Source organism: Dromaius novaehollandiae, chromosome 27, assembly GCF_036370855.1.
Source record: "Dromaius novaehollandiae isolate bDroNov1 chromosome 27, bDroNov1.hap1, whole genome shotgun sequence".
Taxonomy (NCBI): domain Eukaryota; kingdom Metazoa; phylum Chordata; class Aves; order Casuariiformes; family Dromaiidae; genus Dromaius; species Dromaius novaehollandiae.
Genome location: NC_088124.1, coordinates 6,820,997 through 6,840,144, shown reverse-complemented (window position 1 = coordinate 6,840,144; position 19,148 = coordinate 6,820,997). Strand labels below are relative to the sequence as shown.

At 47.3% G+C, this 19,148-nt stretch overlaps 1 protein-coding gene across 1 annotated transcript; it reads left to right on the top strand.

Moving 5' to 3' along the window:
• Window positions 1-8,438: 8,438 nt before the first annotated feature.
• INKA2 (inka box actin regulator 2) lies at window positions 8,439-18,739 on the top strand. The gene is made up of 2 exons (XM_064498161.1): window positions 8,439-8,514; window positions 16,860-18,739. Exons 1-2 carry the CDS (start codon window positions 8,479-8,481, stop codon window positions 17,871-17,873), a joined length of 1,050 nt encoding a protein of 349 aa, XP_064354231.1. The 5' UTR covers window positions 8,439-8,478; the 3' UTR covers window positions 17,874-18,739.
• The last annotated feature ends 409 nt before the right edge of the window (window positions 18,740-19,148 follow it).

Genomic DNA, 19,148 nt, shown 5'->3' with positions numbered 1-19,148 from the left:
TCATTACTATCCAAAACGAGGTAATAAATAATGTGCCCTGCCTGGCGTACAGTTTATTTCAGGCTGATAAGTATTTTACCAATAATTTGTGTGATTTATTTGGTGGAGAAGTATATTGCCTTCTTCAGTGGGTAGACTTTAAATCTTAAAACAGTCATGTACAAAACCCAGAAATGCTCCATATTATCAGCTACTGCAGATATTCCTCTCAGTTGGCAGATATGTCAAACTGGATATCCAACAATCTCTATTCAGTTTTAAATGACTTAGAGTTTTCAGTAAGCTACAGATGATTTTCTGGTTTACCAAAATCAACAGAAAACAATCCCACTGACTTTGATTGAATTTCACAGTCCAAGGGTGAATATTAATTCTCACTGTGGCTTTATCTGTACAGCATGTATTAATTCCATTTTTCTAAGGCCATTCTCCACTAACTTTTTCTTATCTAGTACCACTGCTTGCTCTCAGTAGGGATATCTCCTTCCTTTTTTTCCTAAGACTTCAGAATCCACTCCTTTTTCCTTATGTTGTTGCTCCTTTCTCTGCCTCTTTCCCTGCTCGGCTTCCTTATGTGATGCTCCACACTGTCATCTTTTCCTCCAGCAGCATTTTCTTTGTCTTTTTTTCCCCACAAAGTGGCTTAGTATCCGATTCTGTCTACAAGTGCTCTTTAGAAAAAATCTCTCTTGCTTAATAGGTGAAGCTATGAGATAACTTGTAAACCCTTCTAAATCCACTGCAATTCAGAGTTATCCTAACATGCAGTATGGAGCTTCGTGGTCTGTACAATATTTGAAATAGATTTTGTTCAGTAAAGTCTTGCTGACTGGTGCATCTTCACCTATCCACGCAATGCAGGGAGCTGTTAGGAATGGTAACCCACCCTTCTCTGCGACTGCGATAAACATGCCATTCCACAGGCAGCTGGTCACCTGCACAGCATCTCTTGCCGAGTTTTTCTTCAACCTTGTAGTTCTGTCATAATTAGGAATAACGTATCTTAAAACAGATACTCTCTCCACAAGATCACAAGGTGCTTGCAAACCAGTTATCTGTAAAAGATGAGGACAGGGGACAGATTATGCCTCCCTGTCAGTCTGTGGCAGGTTTGATGCATTCAGTCCAGAAGCAGACTGTCTGCCTTGGGGGCTAATAATCACAACAAATCTTTGCAGCTTATTTCCAGGAGGGGGGCGGGGGAGGTCCACTGCCATTAGCGTTTCCTGTTTACTGCAACAGTTAGGGCTGTGACTCCCCACTGTGTATCTCATAGGTGCATTTAGTCACATAGAGGCAATTAATGATTATGTCTATAAAAAAGTGATCCTTTAGATGCAGACAGATAAACCTATTCAGCTAAACAACCTTTCATCCACTCCTGAGATCATTTGTCTTACGAACAGCACAACAGCTTAAACTTACAGATATTACAGAGGCCAAAACCTCTATAGTACATGAGCAGAAGCAGCACAGTGAGATCTGGAGACCTTGCTACAAGACCAGTGCAGGAGCTTTAATTAGCCAGTGAATCTCAACCATAGAGAGAAAACGTGGCTCAAGGCATGTAGGAGGATGGCCTGAGCCTAGGGCAGAATGAAAGAAGGCACCAGGCCAGAAATGGGAGGAGGAGGACACAAGGGAATAGTCAGAAGAGAGGAATGAGCATAGAGAGAAAGAGAGGGAGTCATAAGAGGAAACGAAGGCAGATGGGTCAGCAAAGGAATGATGCAGAACACTGCATAAGAGGATAAGACGTACAAAATTGACTGCATTGCTAAAACAGCTTCAACAAGCTTTTTGACAGTAGGTGCCCAAAGTACCCATAGCTGTACGAGTTCAGAGAGAAAGCAGTCACTGGTAATCTCTAAGCTATTCTACTGTACAAAAATGGCACAAACATTTTGTTCTGACCCCTCTAGTTTCAGCCCTCGTTCTACCACCCTGACAACAGAAATGAGTTTCTTGTTAAACACTGCAAGTCTGGGATGCTGTTGTACTGTAGACAGAAACAAGATATAAAAGCCAAGGTGCTAGGAAAAATTAACAGTACAGCATTCACTTCAGCAAAGGCCAAATCTATTAATCTGTTGTATACACATTACTTAGTACCTTCTGTAGACCACTTATTTTAAATTGTGGGTGGTTTTATTATACATATCAGCTTTTATTGTCATAGCTGTTTAGAGGACCTGGACACGCAGCTCCAATTCATCGTAATGGGATTTGAAAAATCTCAACAGTGACTTCCACTGTATGAGAACATACACTGGTTCATTATCCTTACATTGCCAGGCAGTCTAAATGAATTTTAAAGGCTCTTGGTGTAGCACAGTCTCTGTGACTCCTTTGCAACTCCATCATATTACTGATAGCAAAAAAAAGTCTGTAAAATTCTATTCAGGTTTTTTTTAATAATAATAATTATGATCTTTTTACATACATATCTGAGTACCAACCAAGAGCAGGGCTCCATCGTGTCACGCACAGTACAAAAAAGAATAGTTTCTGCTTTGGGGAGCTTACCTCTATGAAGTCAGGAAAGAACAGATGGCAGGGGAGAGAACTATGCCACAAAGCAGAGGTAACAGGATAGCTATTCACAAGCATTCTGTTAGTTCCAATTATTTTTCAATTTTTAGGTGGATATTCCCAGTTGGTCCTAAAGGGGAAACAAGTCTCTAACATGAGATAATTATCTCTGGATAAATCTAGGAATAGAGACAGACAAGGAGACCTGGACATAACAAATGGTTTGATTAAAGACAGCCTCTCATAACCCTTTTAAATTGATGTGATTTAAACAGACAATGAAGAGCAGTCGGAGGTATCTGCACCCATGGGGGAGGGACAAGACAGAAGCGATAAAACAACTATACACCATGAACTGCTTCCTCTGTTTTCCTCACCTTATCCTTCTTTTCCCCTGAGATAGCAGGCATGCTGTAATGCTGCTCAGGTGATTTGGACACAGAAGTCATTGTTCTCTGCGATGCACTGTTAATAGGACATTGAGATGCCCTAATTACCTCAATTCCAAAAGATGCTGCTGTTTATTCATTTTTCTCAATCTCCATCAGATGCAGCAGGGAGAGATTCCAGACCATCTCAGTGTCTATGCTGAGTAGCACTATGACACCATGACTGGCAGGTTTATTGTTCCTCTCCCTTCGTTTTTGGACCTCACTGGTTGTGCTGTGTCAAACTGAGGTCATGGTCCCGCCGTCCCCTTCATTCCCTGCAATGTGCATACAGCAGGCGGCTCAAAGTTGTCAGATAGGCTCTGTCTCTTCCTTTGCTTTTGCATGATTTCTAAACTAAATCTGTGGAGAGTTACTAATTCACACTAATAAGCCCTCCCAGCCATTTCACGTGGTTTACTGAGTTCCACAGTACCTGATGCTTCGCATAAGGTGCAGCTGCAGAAGTGTCTGCAGGGCATGCCCACCTGGTCAGGTACAAAAATGAGCTTAACTCTGCCGCTATACCATGCGAGAAGCCCTGGTACATGGTGATGTTACTGAGGCATGACTCAGGATGAGACTAGACTGTGTCTGATAGACCAGATGCTCAGATCCTAAAAGCTTTCCCTCTTGAGCTATATCAGTTCATCTAATGAAAGGTTTTGCTTCTCCCTTAAACCTTATACTTGTAGAAGATTATGACTCTACTGCTACTAACTTTGTTTTAAAATCTCTGAATATATATATTCTGCCATGAGTCAAAAGAGTGCCTTTGCCTCCGGGTTTCAGATTCAGAAAATACACAAGGTGCCTCACAGTAAAATGCTAGTTATCAGATGCATTTTGATTGAATCGAACACTTTTATAGAACAAATACCCACCGTCAAAACTACAGAGCAGTACAAACTGAGACACTTCAGTTTCTCTGCACAACCCTGCAAATGTGCTAAGGGCTCACTATCTGGCCTCCGAGGCCCCAGCTCCGTACGCTGCTCTGTACTTGTGCATCGCGCAAAGCTCCGTGCAACAGGGCACTGCCTGTGTGCAGCAGCTTGCAGGATTATTGCCTGGTTTGCGACTCACAGCATGTGCACCATGACCATCTTTTGCTGCATTTGAAATGGAGACAAATGCTAATTCCCAGGAACTTGCTCTTCCTCCTGCAGGGAAGATGACTACTTTCCATCCCAATTCTATCAGCAACTTTGCTCCCTAGAGAAGGGGGCCTGAAAGGTTCCAAAAATCATGAAGAATTTCTCCCATCCTGGGCACAGACAGGTACATCTTAAGTAGATTTTCCATTCCTCTTTCAGGAGAAATGCTGGCAATGTTTGGGTGCAGAATGATGCTACTGTACTATATAGAAATTATACACACACTTAAAAGAGCAATGCGTAATGTAGCTGTTGAAGGTGGAAAAAGCAAGTGTGGACTTTGCTCCAAATAAATAAATAACAGCCCTTTATAATTTTAGATAAGCTTTTATACCATGGTTTGCTAAATTATTTTCAATTAGTATGAATAGGATCTAGGTCACCAAAATGCAGGCAGCTGAGAGGTAATACAACAGTTCTTGAACACCACACAGCACAGTGAATGACGTAAGGCATTTTCCTCTCCAGCACAGGGAATATTCTGACCCAGTGCAAGATCCAGAGGAATGTCATGAGTTGGAATCTGGCTGGAGCAGAGTTAAGTTTTACTGAGGAGGGGTGAGCGAGGTAGCAGCATAATAGGATCTTTAAAGAACACAAATGCAAACTGTATATGCAACGAGTAGCCTATTGGAATAAACAGTCAAATTTTGAGGGGTAATTTACCTCCTCATGCACAAATAAAAAGAACAGAATTAAATTTTTGACATTATATTCTTACCTATCTGTCGGCTGGTTGTTTGTGCCTCAGTGGATTTAAACAAAGATGGATGCAATTCAGGTCATGCCTCAGCCTCAGTGGGAAGAGATTCTGAAAGGTCTGTCTTCAGTGTGCGAGAAAGTAAAAAAAGAAAGAAAATTCAGAGATAACCATGGATGTTAGTTCAACAAAGAACAGTCAAGTGAAAGCACTGAGAAACAAGATCAATGCACTGAAAGACAACAAATGAGATGAAACTGTCAGCTGTAAAGGGACGAATGTTTTCTGAAATAGGAAGGAATGAGGCATTTTATGTAAGCTGAATACACCGCTCTGAAGGCATATTCTATTTTTTGCCCAAAGGTCTCAGTTTTTCATTTTATGTTGAAATAAGCCATGTAGGTCTCTGCTTAAAGGAGTTTTATTCTCAACTCTTTTTCCTCAGAGACCTGATTTTCCATTGCACTGCGCCATCTGCTCATCATTTACACCACTGCAGAGGGAGTATAAAATGGAAGGGAGTGGAGGGCCTGGCATGAAGTGTCACTGTTGCTTTGAACCAGTTGTCTAAGCAGAAGAGAAAAATCTTGTTCAATGGGGAAAGTCTACCGAGAAAAAAAAAAATTCAATTTTTTCTCTTCTCTTGCAAGTTCCCAGCAGTTTTGAGCACATGAATGTTCAGGTCTTTCCTTTATTCCACACTTGTAAACTCCTTCATCAGTCTCACTGGACAGGAGCAAAACCTGAGGGTGAAAAACTGATGAAACCAACAGCCATAAGCAGAAGCCAAACAGAGGCTAAAAACGTCTCCCTGTTCACGCGCTGGCAGATCACACGGTTCATTGTCTCGCAAATGTTACAGGAGCTCCCTGGGACACCGCAATTGCCAATTGCCATGTAAATGCGAAGTTGGCCTCCTGAATGCTATACGTGCTGGACAATACAATATTGTTTAACCAAGACTTAATGCTTCAAATAACCACATGTATCTTTTTGTATTACAATATTCAAAGCACTGTGACAAGCATCAGTTAAAACAAATGCAGGAAGAACATGATTTAAAAAAAAAGGAATTTTAAAGAAAACCCTGGGGAGAGCATCCTGTGCATAGGATAATCCATGGTCTGATTTCGTGCAGTTTTTCAAGATGCCAAAACCACAGCACTCACTAGCAGTCTAGACGTGGCAACCCCGGGAGGACAGAAGTCCCCCTTGATGCACATTCTCAGTCTATTCCACACCGAATGTAAAAGAGCACCTGAAAATGCTGTTGTTTTCAAAACTGGCTTGGATAAGTTAAGCTTAGTCACTGTTCAGCTCAAGGCAAGCCCACATATAACAAACGTGAAGAGAAAAGACCAGCATGTTTTAGCTGTGGTGCCATGCCACAAGGAAGAAGGGACAGAATCTAAATATTACTTTACAGAACTGAGATAATACACAATAAATTATAAAAAAATGGTACCAGTGAAAGAAAAGAAATAAAGGTCTTGATGCCCCCAAACAATACAGAAACCTACAGTCTGAAACCGCAGCTTTTCTTGAAAACAAATCCTTGTATGAGGCACAGGAAAAGAAAAGTTAGGTCATTCAGTGTCCCGTTAATAATTGTCAGAGCAGACTTTTCGGCTCATCTTCTCCGCATGATGCCATCTTTCTGATCTTTTTACCACTGACTGGCTGTTCAAACCTGCCATATGACACTTGATCTGCCTGGGCAGGCTGGGGAAATACATACCCTGACCTGAACAGGTCCGTGGGGAGCATCCAGCGGGCCAAGAAAAACAGACGGATTTCAAGAAAAAGTTTATAACTTGGCCAGTTCTTGGCTTAGACTTTAAAAACGACTCGAGATTGGCAGGTGTCCCACTCACATCAGAGCATGCCTGGCTGGAAACGATTCACTTTTTGACAAGGTCATTTCTTCAATACGCTACCACGTTACTGCCCAACGTTCTACAGATCCTTGGAGAGAGGTGTAGCTTCCCACTTCCTTAACAGGTAGGAAACGGAAACCCTGAACCAACTAAAGAGACAGGAAATTTGGACCAATAATAAAAGAGATGCTGGAAGGATCAATGAATGTTAACTCTAGAACATTTCCCAAATATACATGAGGGACCAGATCACAAATTTCTGATTTAAATTGGATTTTGACAGGAAAGTCAGTTTTGACAAATACCAAGGTTGGTTTCCACAAACGAACAAACACCCATTACCAACAGTAAAAAAAGTTCTTCTTCAAAAAATAAAGGCCTGAAAATGAAAAGATTTTAGTCAGAATTTGTCAATATTCAAATTTACAGCCAAAAGCAAGTAATTAATTTTTTCTTTGCAAATATGAAAATGCAGATTCTCTATCAATTCTTTCCCATTGGAGACCGATTTAACCAAGCATCAAACCGTGGTCTTGATAAGCCATCACAGGGGACTCAGCATTTTTCAGCTAAAGAACGCAGTTTGCACCCAGGATGGGAGTGAGAGAGATAGATAAATAGATATATAGATAGAAGAGAAACATACTGAAAGATTCAGATCCTTTCAAATTCAGTACAGTTATAAAGCCTGATGATACAAAAGGGCTTTTATTTTTTCCTAGTTCGTGTGTTTATCTGATTTCTTGTGGTAACGAGCAATATCAGAGGTTGTTAATCCGAGGTAAGAAATATCACCCTTAGACAACTGCATCTGCAGCACCGACCATGTCCACGCCAGAAAGTTTCAAGTTTCTGTCTTAACTTCTACGATTTGAGGAATCCTGGGGCCCGAAACACTGCTCGTAAAACACAGCGAGGAAAATAAATCCGTGCTGAGACGTTTCAGCACCTGTTTCGTGTGGCGCTCCGAGCGCGCGCTGTTCCCGACAAGGGACACTTTGGTTACAGGACCATGCCTTAAAAGCAAGCCAAACTCCTGTGCTCGTGTGTGATGCTAAGCCTCTGCGGTACTGACACCTTACAGTGGAAAACTGCACCGGTCCTAACTGTTATAAATTGCAGTTAGTTTGCTCTAGCAGTGACGTCCCTTTGCTCAGCTATCCGGCCTCTAGTTAAAGCAAAGTAGAAAAAGAGATGCACAACCGGAGGGCTTTGCAGTTGGTCGTGATTACGGCCTAGAACATGTAGGTTAATCCGCGCTTTTGTGGGGGTTCTGTCTCCGCGGAGCGAACTGCAGAACCTAGACCGTGACAAACTCACAGCGCCAAACTTCTCCCCGGTTCAAGCCGGACCACCAAACTTCTCCCCGCTGCAAAGCACCCGAGCTCTCTCCCGGGACAAAGAGCGATGCGGGCAGGAGCCGCTCGCGGCGCCGGGCCCGGGCGGCCGCGCTGGGGACGGCCCGGAGCGGGCGACGCTTCTCCCCGCGGTTCCCCGGCCCCGGCGGGCGCAGCCCCCCACGCCGCCTCGTCCCGGGCGCCGCGAACCAGCGCGCCCGGCCGCGGCTCCGCAGCGCGGTCCCTCGGGGCGGCGGCGGCCCCGGCAGCCGCCTCCGCGCCGCCGCTCCGCGGGGTCCGCCCGCAGCAGCCCCGGCGGGGCTGGGGCGCAGCGCGGAGCCGCCCCCCGCGCCGCCCGGCCCCGGGGAGGGAGCGGCCGCCCCGGGCTGCGCGCTGCCCTCCCTCCCGCCCGCCCTCCCGCGTGGAGCGGCGGCGCTGCGCCCGGCCATGGACCTCCACCTGCGCCGGCTGCGGCAGGAGCTGGTAAGGGGCCGGGGCGGGGGCCGGGGCGGCCGCACCAGCCTTTGTGCCACATCCCCGCCGCTCCCGCGGCCGCGCTGCCGGGAAATGGCTGCTGGCGGCGGCGGGGGCTCCGCGGGGCGCGGGGGGAGCGGCGCCGAGAGGGTCCCGGCCCCGCGGCGCGGAAAGGAGCCCCGGGCGGCTTGGGCCGAGCCGAGCCGCAGCTTTCGGGGGAGTTTGGAGCGGCTCCGCTCGGAGCGGCACCTCCGCGACCGGCCCGCGATTCCAGCCCGCGGCTCAGGCGGGTCGGACGCTGCCGGTCCGCCCGTGTGCGCGGAGACGCGGCTCCCGGGCAGCGGAGCCCCCGTGCTGCGCCGCCGCTCTGGGAACAGGCGCGAGCCGAGAGCAGAAATCGAAGGACCACGTACGGATACGCCCGACAAGACCAAGTTTACAGGAATGGAAGTGATTTAAGGAGAATGCGCGATTGTCGCCTCTAATGCCCCGTGAAAAATATTTCTTCTTTAATGGGGAACCCTTTGTCATAAATCAACACAGCCTGTTCTCTCCCTCCTCCCTCTCCTATTCAGATTCAAACCTCACTCGCGGAACTTGCTTGGGCTTGTCCTGCAAGCCAGCAGATACTGCTGATACGCCGGGGTTCGCTAGCGATGGATGGGCAGCAAGACCTGATACCTTAAAAACTGTGTCCCAGTGCCGAGCAGGCTTTGGTGGGGAGGAACACATGTCACCCAGCAAACAGAGACAGTGAGAACAAAAGGGGGAGACAAGGCAAAGCAAAAAGGGTGGGTGAAGTTTCTGAATGCACAAAAAGCTTCCCGGTTTAGGACTTAATAGGAGGTTGATTTCAACTGGTATTTGTGCTAACTGGAGTTTTATAACACGGACTAATACACAATACTCCTATCCTGCACACATTTCAGGAAATGCACCTTTCTCATGCAAGCAAAACCCTGTGAGTCGATACGGAGACGTGCAAAGTTACAGCCGTGCTGGGTACCGGGATCGGGGAGTTATTGTTCTGGGGGAGCGAGCGCCGCTTCTCCAGAGCGAACAGCATCTTTCGAGAGGCTGCAGAATAAACCTGGCAGAAAACAGTGACATTTAACTTGTCAGCAGTATCAATTTTGCCCTAGCTAACAGAGGAACATTATACTCTGGAAGAACACTAAAATCTCAGGGAGCTGGGCGCATACAGCACATGTTCTGAAACAATTACTTTCCTCAGCAGTTTAAGTGAGCTGCAGATTACATTTACTAAGGGTAGGAGGACTGTATTAATTAAAATATCTATAGATGATATCCTCAGCAATTACATGTTTAAAAAATCAATACTGTCGAGATAGCCTGGAATTAAAATAGATTAATGTTTCCTTAAAGACCAGCAAGCAATGTAAGAGACAGCTGGGACCATCTGCATTTAATGGTGAGTGGGAACTGAACCTCTTCACCCTGCCTTCTTTACCGCTTTCCTCATTACTGGGCAGGTCATGCCTCCAGCTTTAAATGCTCCAGAACCAGGAATCCCGTGGGAAGGACCTGGTCGGTTCGTGTTCCCAGATAAAGGCAACGAGCCACCCCGTGTGCAGTTAAACCGCAGTCCAGGTCTAGGCACCATTCTGACTTTAGTGACATAGGGATTTGCCTCATGCACAACAAGCGCCACAGTCACCTGGAAGGACCGCTGTGCTGCGGAGAAGGGAGGTTGCACAGGGACGATGGTCTCCGGAAACGCCCCATTTAAGGAACCAGGCTATGGGGCTGGTCAGTATAACACGGGAAAGTCAGAGACCATTCGATCTGCGGAAGTTTAGTTTGCCTCAGTTTAAACTCCTACAGCCTTTGACCGGGTTTGAGGGAGACATTTTTTTAGACAGGGCAGGTGTTGGCACAGCTGCCAGTTCGCAAGGTAAGGTTATCTCTAAGTGCAATCTATCCCCCACCAGTGTGGGGGGCAAGGATTCCAGTCCTGATTTTCATTGTTCCTGTTTTGCATATTAGCAACATATTTAAATAATTGTGTGCTTGGTTTGGGTTGCTGTGTGCCCAAACATTTCAGCACACAGCCTATGTACTCAGATCAAGTGGCAGATGAGCTGAGTCTGGGCACGCTTGCACCAGTCTTCATGGTGGCCTCTGGGAAAGCCGTCTCAAACCTCCACCATGGCTCCCAAAGATAAATCTGACCCATTTCAGTGGATGAGAAAGTTCATATTCCGGTTGCATGTTTTCCATTGTAAGCTGATAGCTTCTGGCATGTGTGGTGTCCCTTTGATTGGAATTCATTCAGAAGCTTGCACATGCAAATGGTTTAAAGCCAGGAGAGTCTCAGCTGACACAGCCATTCACTATAACTGAGTATGTGAACCGAGTGCAGCACTGAAGTAGGATTTCCTAAGCCTGGGTCCTTGTCCCAGTGCTGACACCAGCCTGTGGTGCAGTTTTTCGACAAGCCATGTCAACTTTCTGCACCTCACTGTCTTTGTGTGTAAAATAAAGAAGACCTTATCTGCCTCCTCCGGGAAGTATCTTGAGATTTATGGACAGAATGTGGAATGTGAGAGTACACATTGCTGGTTTATAGGCCTGGCATTGACTACGCTGTGCTTCTCCATTCATCCTGTCATCTGGCCTTCATATGGCAATCTTGAAGTATGCCACAGAGCTTATGACTCTGCCATTAATGCAATTAAATGCAATCCTAAAAGTCCTCTTGACTTTATCGGCTGGATTCTAAGTCTGCAAACATCGTTCTGAGGCACAGAAATATGATCTCTGCTTTCTGAGTTACAGAATATTATCTCAGCTAGAAGATCAGATTTAACAAGAATTGTCTTGCTCAGGGATTAGAACAGAGGAGTTTCATTTCCGCGGCTCATGCTGTAGATGGCATTACCTCTGCAAACGCTCTGGCACAGGGATTGTTTGCATTTGTACATAGTAACATCAGCATATGTACAATGGGATTGGGTGTTCAAGGCCCTTCTGCAATAGGAAGAATAAATCAGTTATTTATCTAGGGACTGGTAAGTCTTTGGGCGTAGATTTATCTTGCACTTGGGGTTTGTATGGCTATAAAGGGTGAAGGGTCACAGTCAAGTTAGCCATAGTTGTAACTTTACTCTGCATATTTTGATCTTTCTGGAGGAATCTAGGGAAGATCTAGGCTTTTTGTTCGTTCTTTTAGGAGGAAAAGTATTAAATTAAGGATTTTTATTCAAAAACACCACTTTGACTTCAACTTTTGAACATTCTCCCTGCATATTCATCATGCATCAAATTGTTGAGTTCGATAGCGAGTCTGACTCCCTTCTTACAATAATTCATGTCGTGGTAGACAATCTAATGTCTCTTGCAATGAACATTTTGCAGGAATAGAACATTTGGTCTGAGTGAAGAAACATAGCCCCTTTATTTTTAACCTCCGTCTCGCACTGGCTCCTATTCTGGTAACTGTGTCTCACGCCGAGGAGAGCTCTGCTGTCCTTTCCCCATTGCTGTTTCTGCAGGAGCAGCTCTTGTGGTTTATGGGCACCAGGCAGAAATGATGAGACTTCAGGGGCTAACAAAGCCACTCGCAGCTCCAACGGGTGGCAACATGCAGCTTCGTTTGTATCTCTGCTGATAAACTGGTCCCTTTAAGCGTGGATTTACCACTTCCACCTGCGATAGCGTTAGAAGTCTTGTGGGCTTATCACAGCCTCTTGCCTTGGTGCTGCCCGGGCGGAAGGTGCTATGGGGCAGCTTACAGCGGATCTCCTGTCACGTGTGACCTGGGGAGAGAAAAAGCAGTTACAGGCTTTTGTTTGCTTGTTTATTCCCAGAGGAGACTCCTAAGGAAGAGTGTGGATTATATGGGAATTGCAGCTGCACATATTCAAGAACTTCAAAGACCAGATATTCCAGTGAAAGCAGACCACTGGGCTGAAACCTCAGATTTTTAACCACCACCATCAATGGTCCATCTGTACCTTCAGGCTTGCGGTCTTTCTTGCCTCTGTGGTGTGAGGAAAAGTCTGAAAGTTGGAGTTCTTCTTGATCTACTTATTTATTGGTTGTAGAAAACCGATTTTCTCATTTGCCTTTAAATGTGCCACGTGTGATTGGGAAGCACAGAGCAATGAGATCACAGGAGAAAGAAAGGTAGGGAACTGCGCAAGGAGAGCACTAGCCGAGGGACAGGAACCATGCCTTGTGTGGTTAACATCTGCTTCAGATCTGCTTAACCTACTGGGAAAAGAAATCTTTGGTAACGTTTCAGCATCCTTCCTTTTTCAGCGAAATTGTGAGCTCACAGTTACCCTCCTTATGTGCTCCTAAAATAATCTAGAAAGACAAGAGGTAAAAAAGGGACCTGAAATTCTTATGACAAAATGCAAGGACAGAAAGAGCATTTCAGGCCTTTGGCATCCATCAAGCGAAAGCAAAGCAAGGTGCAACAGCAAGCTGGAAGGAAGCTCTGTGAGCCGTGAAACGCTCTCGCTGAAGAGTTATGCCCGGCTGCAAATGCAGGCTTGTTAAAGATTAATCTCATCAGCGACCCAAAGGAAAACAGAAACAATATGATCAGCTCAGCAGTTCTAAAATAATTTTGGTCTCTATTATGTCATCCTCTTTAAATACCGTTTGTTTGTTGCTGGGCCTGTTGCCTATCAGCACTATTATTAAGAATTGCTATTTGCCATTTGCTCTTTCCTGTTCTCTTGGCAATAACTTCCTCTCATTGCATTTCTTTTCCCTAAGAACTGGACATCTGTCTTCCTCCTCGTTACCACAAACACACTCGAAGCTCATCTTTTCAGGTCTCCGCGCTCAGCTGGAAGCGATGAGGTGTTTGCTGGGTTTTTTTCTTTTCTCCGGTCAGCATCAAAAAGCTGCTGTAGTCCTGAGCAGGCCAGATGTGCAGATGGACTGGGAATAAAAACAACTGTGGCTCGAGGGGACTGGTGGGAACTGAATTCTGAGGACTTGGTGAATGTAGATGCTAGTAGGAAAACATTAGTTCCTGAAGTGTGTTGAAAATTTATTTATTTTCCTCTTAAATAGGAAGTGGCAAGTGAAATCTCCCTTATTTGTACATCTCAGGCATTTGGTTCTGAATTTGATAAAATGCTAGTGGACTTTGGGAAGTAAATGCACATTGTGCACCTCGCCTGACTGTGCACCCAGGCATCAAAGGTTTATGTCTGAGCAGCATTTTGGTGTGTTTGCATGCTGATGCCTTCGTACAAAGCTCTTCTATCTCAGAATATGTTATTTTTGCACTGAAAGTGCATTTGTGACTCTCTCTCTCCCTGCTGTGGGAAAGAAAACTGCAGGCATTGTGGGTCTAACGCTGCTCATGCTGCCCAGGCAGATAGTTCTGGTGACCTCAGTGGCTCTGGCAGACAGAAGCTGGCCCTGTGCGAGGAGATTAAGTCATAGTGCAATTTTGGATAGCTCAAGGCTATTCAGTGGCTCTTCCTGGAAGCAGAGGTGCCAAGCAGCTACTTGTATTGAAGCCCGAAGTATCTCAAATTAGGCACCTGGAACTGACTTACTTGCCGACTTATTTGCACACTTGGAGCAGGAGACCACCGAGGACGTGAAGGGAAGATGCTAATGAAGATGGTACGATCTCTGATAAACCCGAAGTCTTGTAGTGAATGGCATTTCCCTGCACTCTGCTCTGCAGCATGGCTGGACGCTGGGTTCGTTCAGCAACAGCTTTGGGATTTACAGCTCACAAGCGTGCAGAAGACAGAACCGCTCCTGATGCCCGTGGTGGCTGGTTATATAATGTCACTTGCATAACTTCAGCAAGTGCAGTTCGTGTCTCTCTTGACACATCACGTTAAGGCTCTCTGGGGTTTTGTGTCACATTCATGCTCTGTTTGAAATTGCACTTTAGTTCATCGCAAATTCTGATTCCTTCTACACGAAGCGTGCGCTACCCCAGCAGGCTGCTAAGACATGTCAGATGGCTCGTGCCCTGAAAGCGCCCGTTCCTCTCCCTCGGCTGTACAGGCAGCAGCAGTGGCCTGGCTCAGCCCGGGCATCCGTGCCGTCAGCACCGCAGGCTGGCGAGAAGCGGCCAGACCTCACAGTCCTTCATGGGAACACGGCTGTGCACCGAAAGCGCCTGCCCCGCTTGCCAGGCCTGGGGCTCCGCAGCTGCCCGGCGGCCGCGGGGTCGGGGTCAGCGTCGGCATCGGCAGCAGCCAGGGCACGTCCCACGGGAAGGAGCCACCGGGAGCCGAGCCTTTGGGCCGAGGTCGGTTCTTGTCCCGGGGGAAGGCTCCGTCTGTGAGAAACGAACACGCTGATGATAAATGCTGCCGATGAAATATTAATGCTTAATAGAGCCTTGCCGGATGAGGCACGCGCTGCAACGATACCACCCATCGCGGGCGAGTTAATTGAATGAACGAGGTGAGGAGCGGTGCCGGGCAGCATATGCCGACCCTCTCATCAGCCCGGTCGTTACTAAGGGGCCCCTGTCACTCAGCGCGGCTTGATCACAGCGCGCTGCCTGCGAGGGGATTTGGCGAGACGTGCCCAATGAGGGGCCACGCTGACTCCAAATCCAGCTTTTTGCAAAGCCCCAGATAAAACAGACTGCCATTAATAAGGCGAGAAAGGTTAGGACGAGCAGCATTACCGCAAATCTGGAGAGGTAAGGTGATAGTTTTGTCTGAGGCTCGTAGAACATATGGCCTCAGCTTTTGTAGCGGTAACCCGAGCGCTCTGTTACTGTGCAAGTGGGGCATGATTTGCATATGTGCAGATGTAGAGGTTTATTTGCTGATGTTAATAAAACTAGATAGTTGGAGAGATTTGATAATGTAATCAGAGAGCTAAACGCAGATCTTTTCCATATTGTCGTAGCTGCTGCATTCATTTTGGGAAATAAATCAGTTTCTTGGGAGTAAAGCTTTGAAAATCAGTGTAATCTGTGTGCTGGTCTTAGGTTCTGGGTTTTGAAACAGAGCTGGAGATTTGTGTTCAGAAACTGCTGAGAGACTTCCACTTCTGCAGCAAGCTTGCTACAGAGGGTCACATTTTTTGATGCCTGCTCTTTCTCACTGGTCAGACCTCGGTAAAGAAATGGATAAATAGCAAATAATTGAAGTAATTTAGCAAAAATGAAGGAGAGGGAAAAACAGAAAGCTTGATAACGTAGAACAGAACATAAGATGCTTCTGTCCTTTTTCTACCGTAAACTAGGGAGACCTATTGTTATACAAAAATTGTGAGGAACCTTCTAACCTGTTTGTCTGTGACGAAGCATGCAGCAGCTTTCCTAGGCGGTGGTAATCTCGTCTGCAAACCACCTTACATCGACGTGACATATCCTCACCTCCAGCCCTGCCATCGCCTGCTGTTCTCCCCCCTTTCCTTCCCATTCCCCCCCCCGCCTGCTGAAGAAAGGGGCAGCTGTTGGAAAGCATAGCCCATTTGTTTTATGATGCTGCTCGGGGAACATGATCCGGATCCTACATAAGGAAGACAGAAAGCAACGGAGTGAAGGAGAAGAGAGAGGGACTTAGAAGCTTTGGAAAATAACTAGCATATCTGGAATCTAACACAGACAGTTAAAGCCTTATGGCAAATTTTAGAGATAAAGCAGAACTGTTACTAATGGTCTCAGCTGGGAATCAAAGAGATTGCTTTCTAATGGAAATAATTTTAGAGGTTGTTGATTGCTGTTTTAAAAAATTTCAAGTGCATTCAAATTTATTTGATTGTCCTCTAGTGAGAGGTGCCTGTAATTAGAGTATTAAAATCTTAAGATATTATATAGTAACATAATGTGATTTTTATTACTGTTGATTTTTATTTTATCATTTTAGTGCTATACTGGAGAATGAGATTCCCAGTGACAGACACGGTCTATTCATTATTCTGACTCCTGATTTCAGTTAGTTACAGAGCACAAAAGAAACAAAAGCAGCAGAATACACTAAACTGGAGGCAGCCAAAACCACTCACAGTTATATGCCTTGGGTTTCTGCCAAGCAATTAATAGAAACTCAAATAAACAATTTATTTTTGTTGTCAGGTCAGAAAATCCACTACTTCTGTCAGCTCCTCTTATTCCTAAAGGGTCCAGAATATTTTTAAACTAACACAGCTAAAGAATCTGAGACATATCTGACTGCCTGCCCTGAAGCGGCCGTCACACAGGTACGATGCATCTGAAACGTGCTGATTGAGGAAGAGGCCACGTTTCAACAGAGCTGCTTCCTTCGCAGCGATAAAGCTTTCAAAACGAGGAAGGGAGCGAGCCCAGCTCCGCTGCCCTTTCGTCAACGTTTGCGTTCTTTCTCGGCATCTCTAACTGACTCGATGTCTCCTCTTCCCCGCAGCTGTCCATGAAGGAGGTTGGGGACGGGCTGCACGAGCAGATGACCTGCATGATGGGGGCCCTGCAGGAGCTGAAACTCCTCCAGGTCCAGACGGCGCTGGAGCAGTTGGAGATCTCGGGGAGCCGAAGCGCGGGGCCCGGCTCGGAGCGGCCCCAGCGCTGCCGCAGCGGCAGGGAGGCACCGCGCCCCGGGCCGGGGGCCGGCCGGCACAGCGAGCCATGGCCGGGGAAGGCGCCGGCGGACGAGTGCAGCCCCGCGTCCCTCGCTGCCTCCGCGCCGGCGCTGCGGTCTGCCGGCTCACCGGAGCCTGCCGTTCTCCCCGAGGGCGGCCGCCTTAGAGACCCCGTCTCCTCCTCCCAAAGCACCTGCGCCGAGCGCTTCCCCGGGGGGACAGCGGAGCCGGGCAGCGGGGGCACGGCCAGGAGTCAGCCCTGCAGAGCTGCCGCCAGCGTCCGCCGGGGCAGGGCTGCGGGGACGCCGGGACACGGGGACTGCCAGGGCTGTGACGATGGCAATGACTGGACCTCCTCGCTGATGTCCCAGAGCAGGAACCGGCAGCCTCTGGTCCTGGGAGATAACATCTTTGCGGACTTGGTTGGGAACTGGCTGGATCTGCCAGAGCTGGATAAAAAGGGAGAAAAGAGCGAAGCATCGCTGTCCGTGAGCAGATCCCAGGAGCTCTACAGGAAGTTCTCCCTCACCGCAAACATCTTCAAGAAGTTTTTGAGGAGCGTTCGACCAGACCGAGATAGGCTTCTCAAGGAGAAACCTTGCTGGCTACCACCTGAAGACAAACAGCCTGAAATTTCAAAGAGACCCAAAAAAATGAACAAACTCAAGGGGACGTTTTACTTTCCGCTCCATGGGAACACGCAGAACAATCACAGCAAAGCGGAGAGGTGCCCAAAGGTGGACAGCAATAGTGACAAACCCAGAATCGGCACCAAGAAAGTCCACGATACCATCGACTACCCCCAGTCCGGCTTCGATATTAACACAGCTGTATGGGTCTGAGTTGCTCTGCCAAGCACTTCTGCTCCACGCTGGAGATGGGCTGGAGGCCACGTACTGCTCTTCAGGACCCCCCCGAGCTCCTGACCTGGATCGAGGCGCGGGAGGCTTCTCTGTGAAACACGCTGTGGGCACCGGCTGCCTCCGGAACAGCAGCTTGGGGCAGCCCAAGCAGCCGCCAGCGGCCCCGGCTGCAGAGGGTGGCCAGGCCGATGCTTGCAAAAATCACCAGCGTCTTTGGCAGCTTTTAGGGGGCTGGTGCCACCAGCTACGAGCTCCTGGGGTTTGGCTTATGATAAGGACTTCAGGCACGTTCAGGCCATCTCTAGTTAAAATAGCTGCAGCACATAAAATTCACTGTGTGTGTGTGTGTGTGTGTTCAAATATATATATAATTTTTTAAAATCTACTGATGTGCACTTAAAATTGGGTTACAAAACAGGCAATTTGAATACTGACCTTGAAGCACTTATTTAAATTGAAAGAAAAAGAAGTATGAATTTATGAGACTGCAGTACTTGAATGATTGCTAATTGCAGGTGTTGAATCCCAGCTTTGCTGAATTTCATCTATTCTTTTTGCTAAACTGCATCTCCGCTGCGCTAACAGCACCTCTCCTCCCCCAAGTAGGTCCGCCCAGAGCGCAGCACTGCTTTCACTGAATTTTGTGATATTCAGACGTTCCCTGGTGGTTCGGCTTCCCCTCTCCGTGGCCTGAGCCCCAGATGTCGCACTGAACTACGAAGCTGCAACAGACCTTCAGCGTTGTTGTTTCTCATATGCTGTCGTGTACAATTTAGTCTTAAAAGAACAAAGTTCTTCACTGTTGAGCTCTCTAAGAGCTGCAAATAAAGTGAGGTCAGTCCCGAGGTGGTGTCGCACGGTCTCTGTAACGGTGGCAACTGTGAAAAAGCTGCTTTCAGCCCCAACAGTGTTTTCTCAAATGCAGAAGCTTCTGGACTGGCGTCTGCCATGAAAAGCAGACCCAGCAAACAGTGTTTAGCTCGTCGACTGCAGCCCGTTGCTGCGTCTCTGCAGAAGTTATGGGCAGCAAAGGCAGCCAGGGAAAGGTTTGGATGAGGAATCCCTTGGGAGGGAAGGGCCCTGGAGCACCACGCTCGCTTGGTCCCAGAGAAGGGAGGTGCAGAAGTGCAGCGGGGCGGCTGCAGCCCGGGGACAGGTCACATTGCTGCGTGCCCCGTCCCAGGCTGGGTGAGGGGAGCACGGCTCCCTCCCGGGCCAGACGTCCGCACCCAGATGCTCCCTCGCCCATGCGTG

Coding starts and splice junctions, on each gene's coding strand:
- INKA2 (XM_064498161.1), top strand. CDS start 8,479: ATGGACCTCCACCTGCGCCGGCTGCGGCAGGAGCTG. Junction 8,515..16,859: donor GCCGGCTGCGGCAGGAGCTG/GTAAGGGGCCGG, acceptor TCTTCCCCGCAG/CTGTCCATGAAGGAGGTTGG.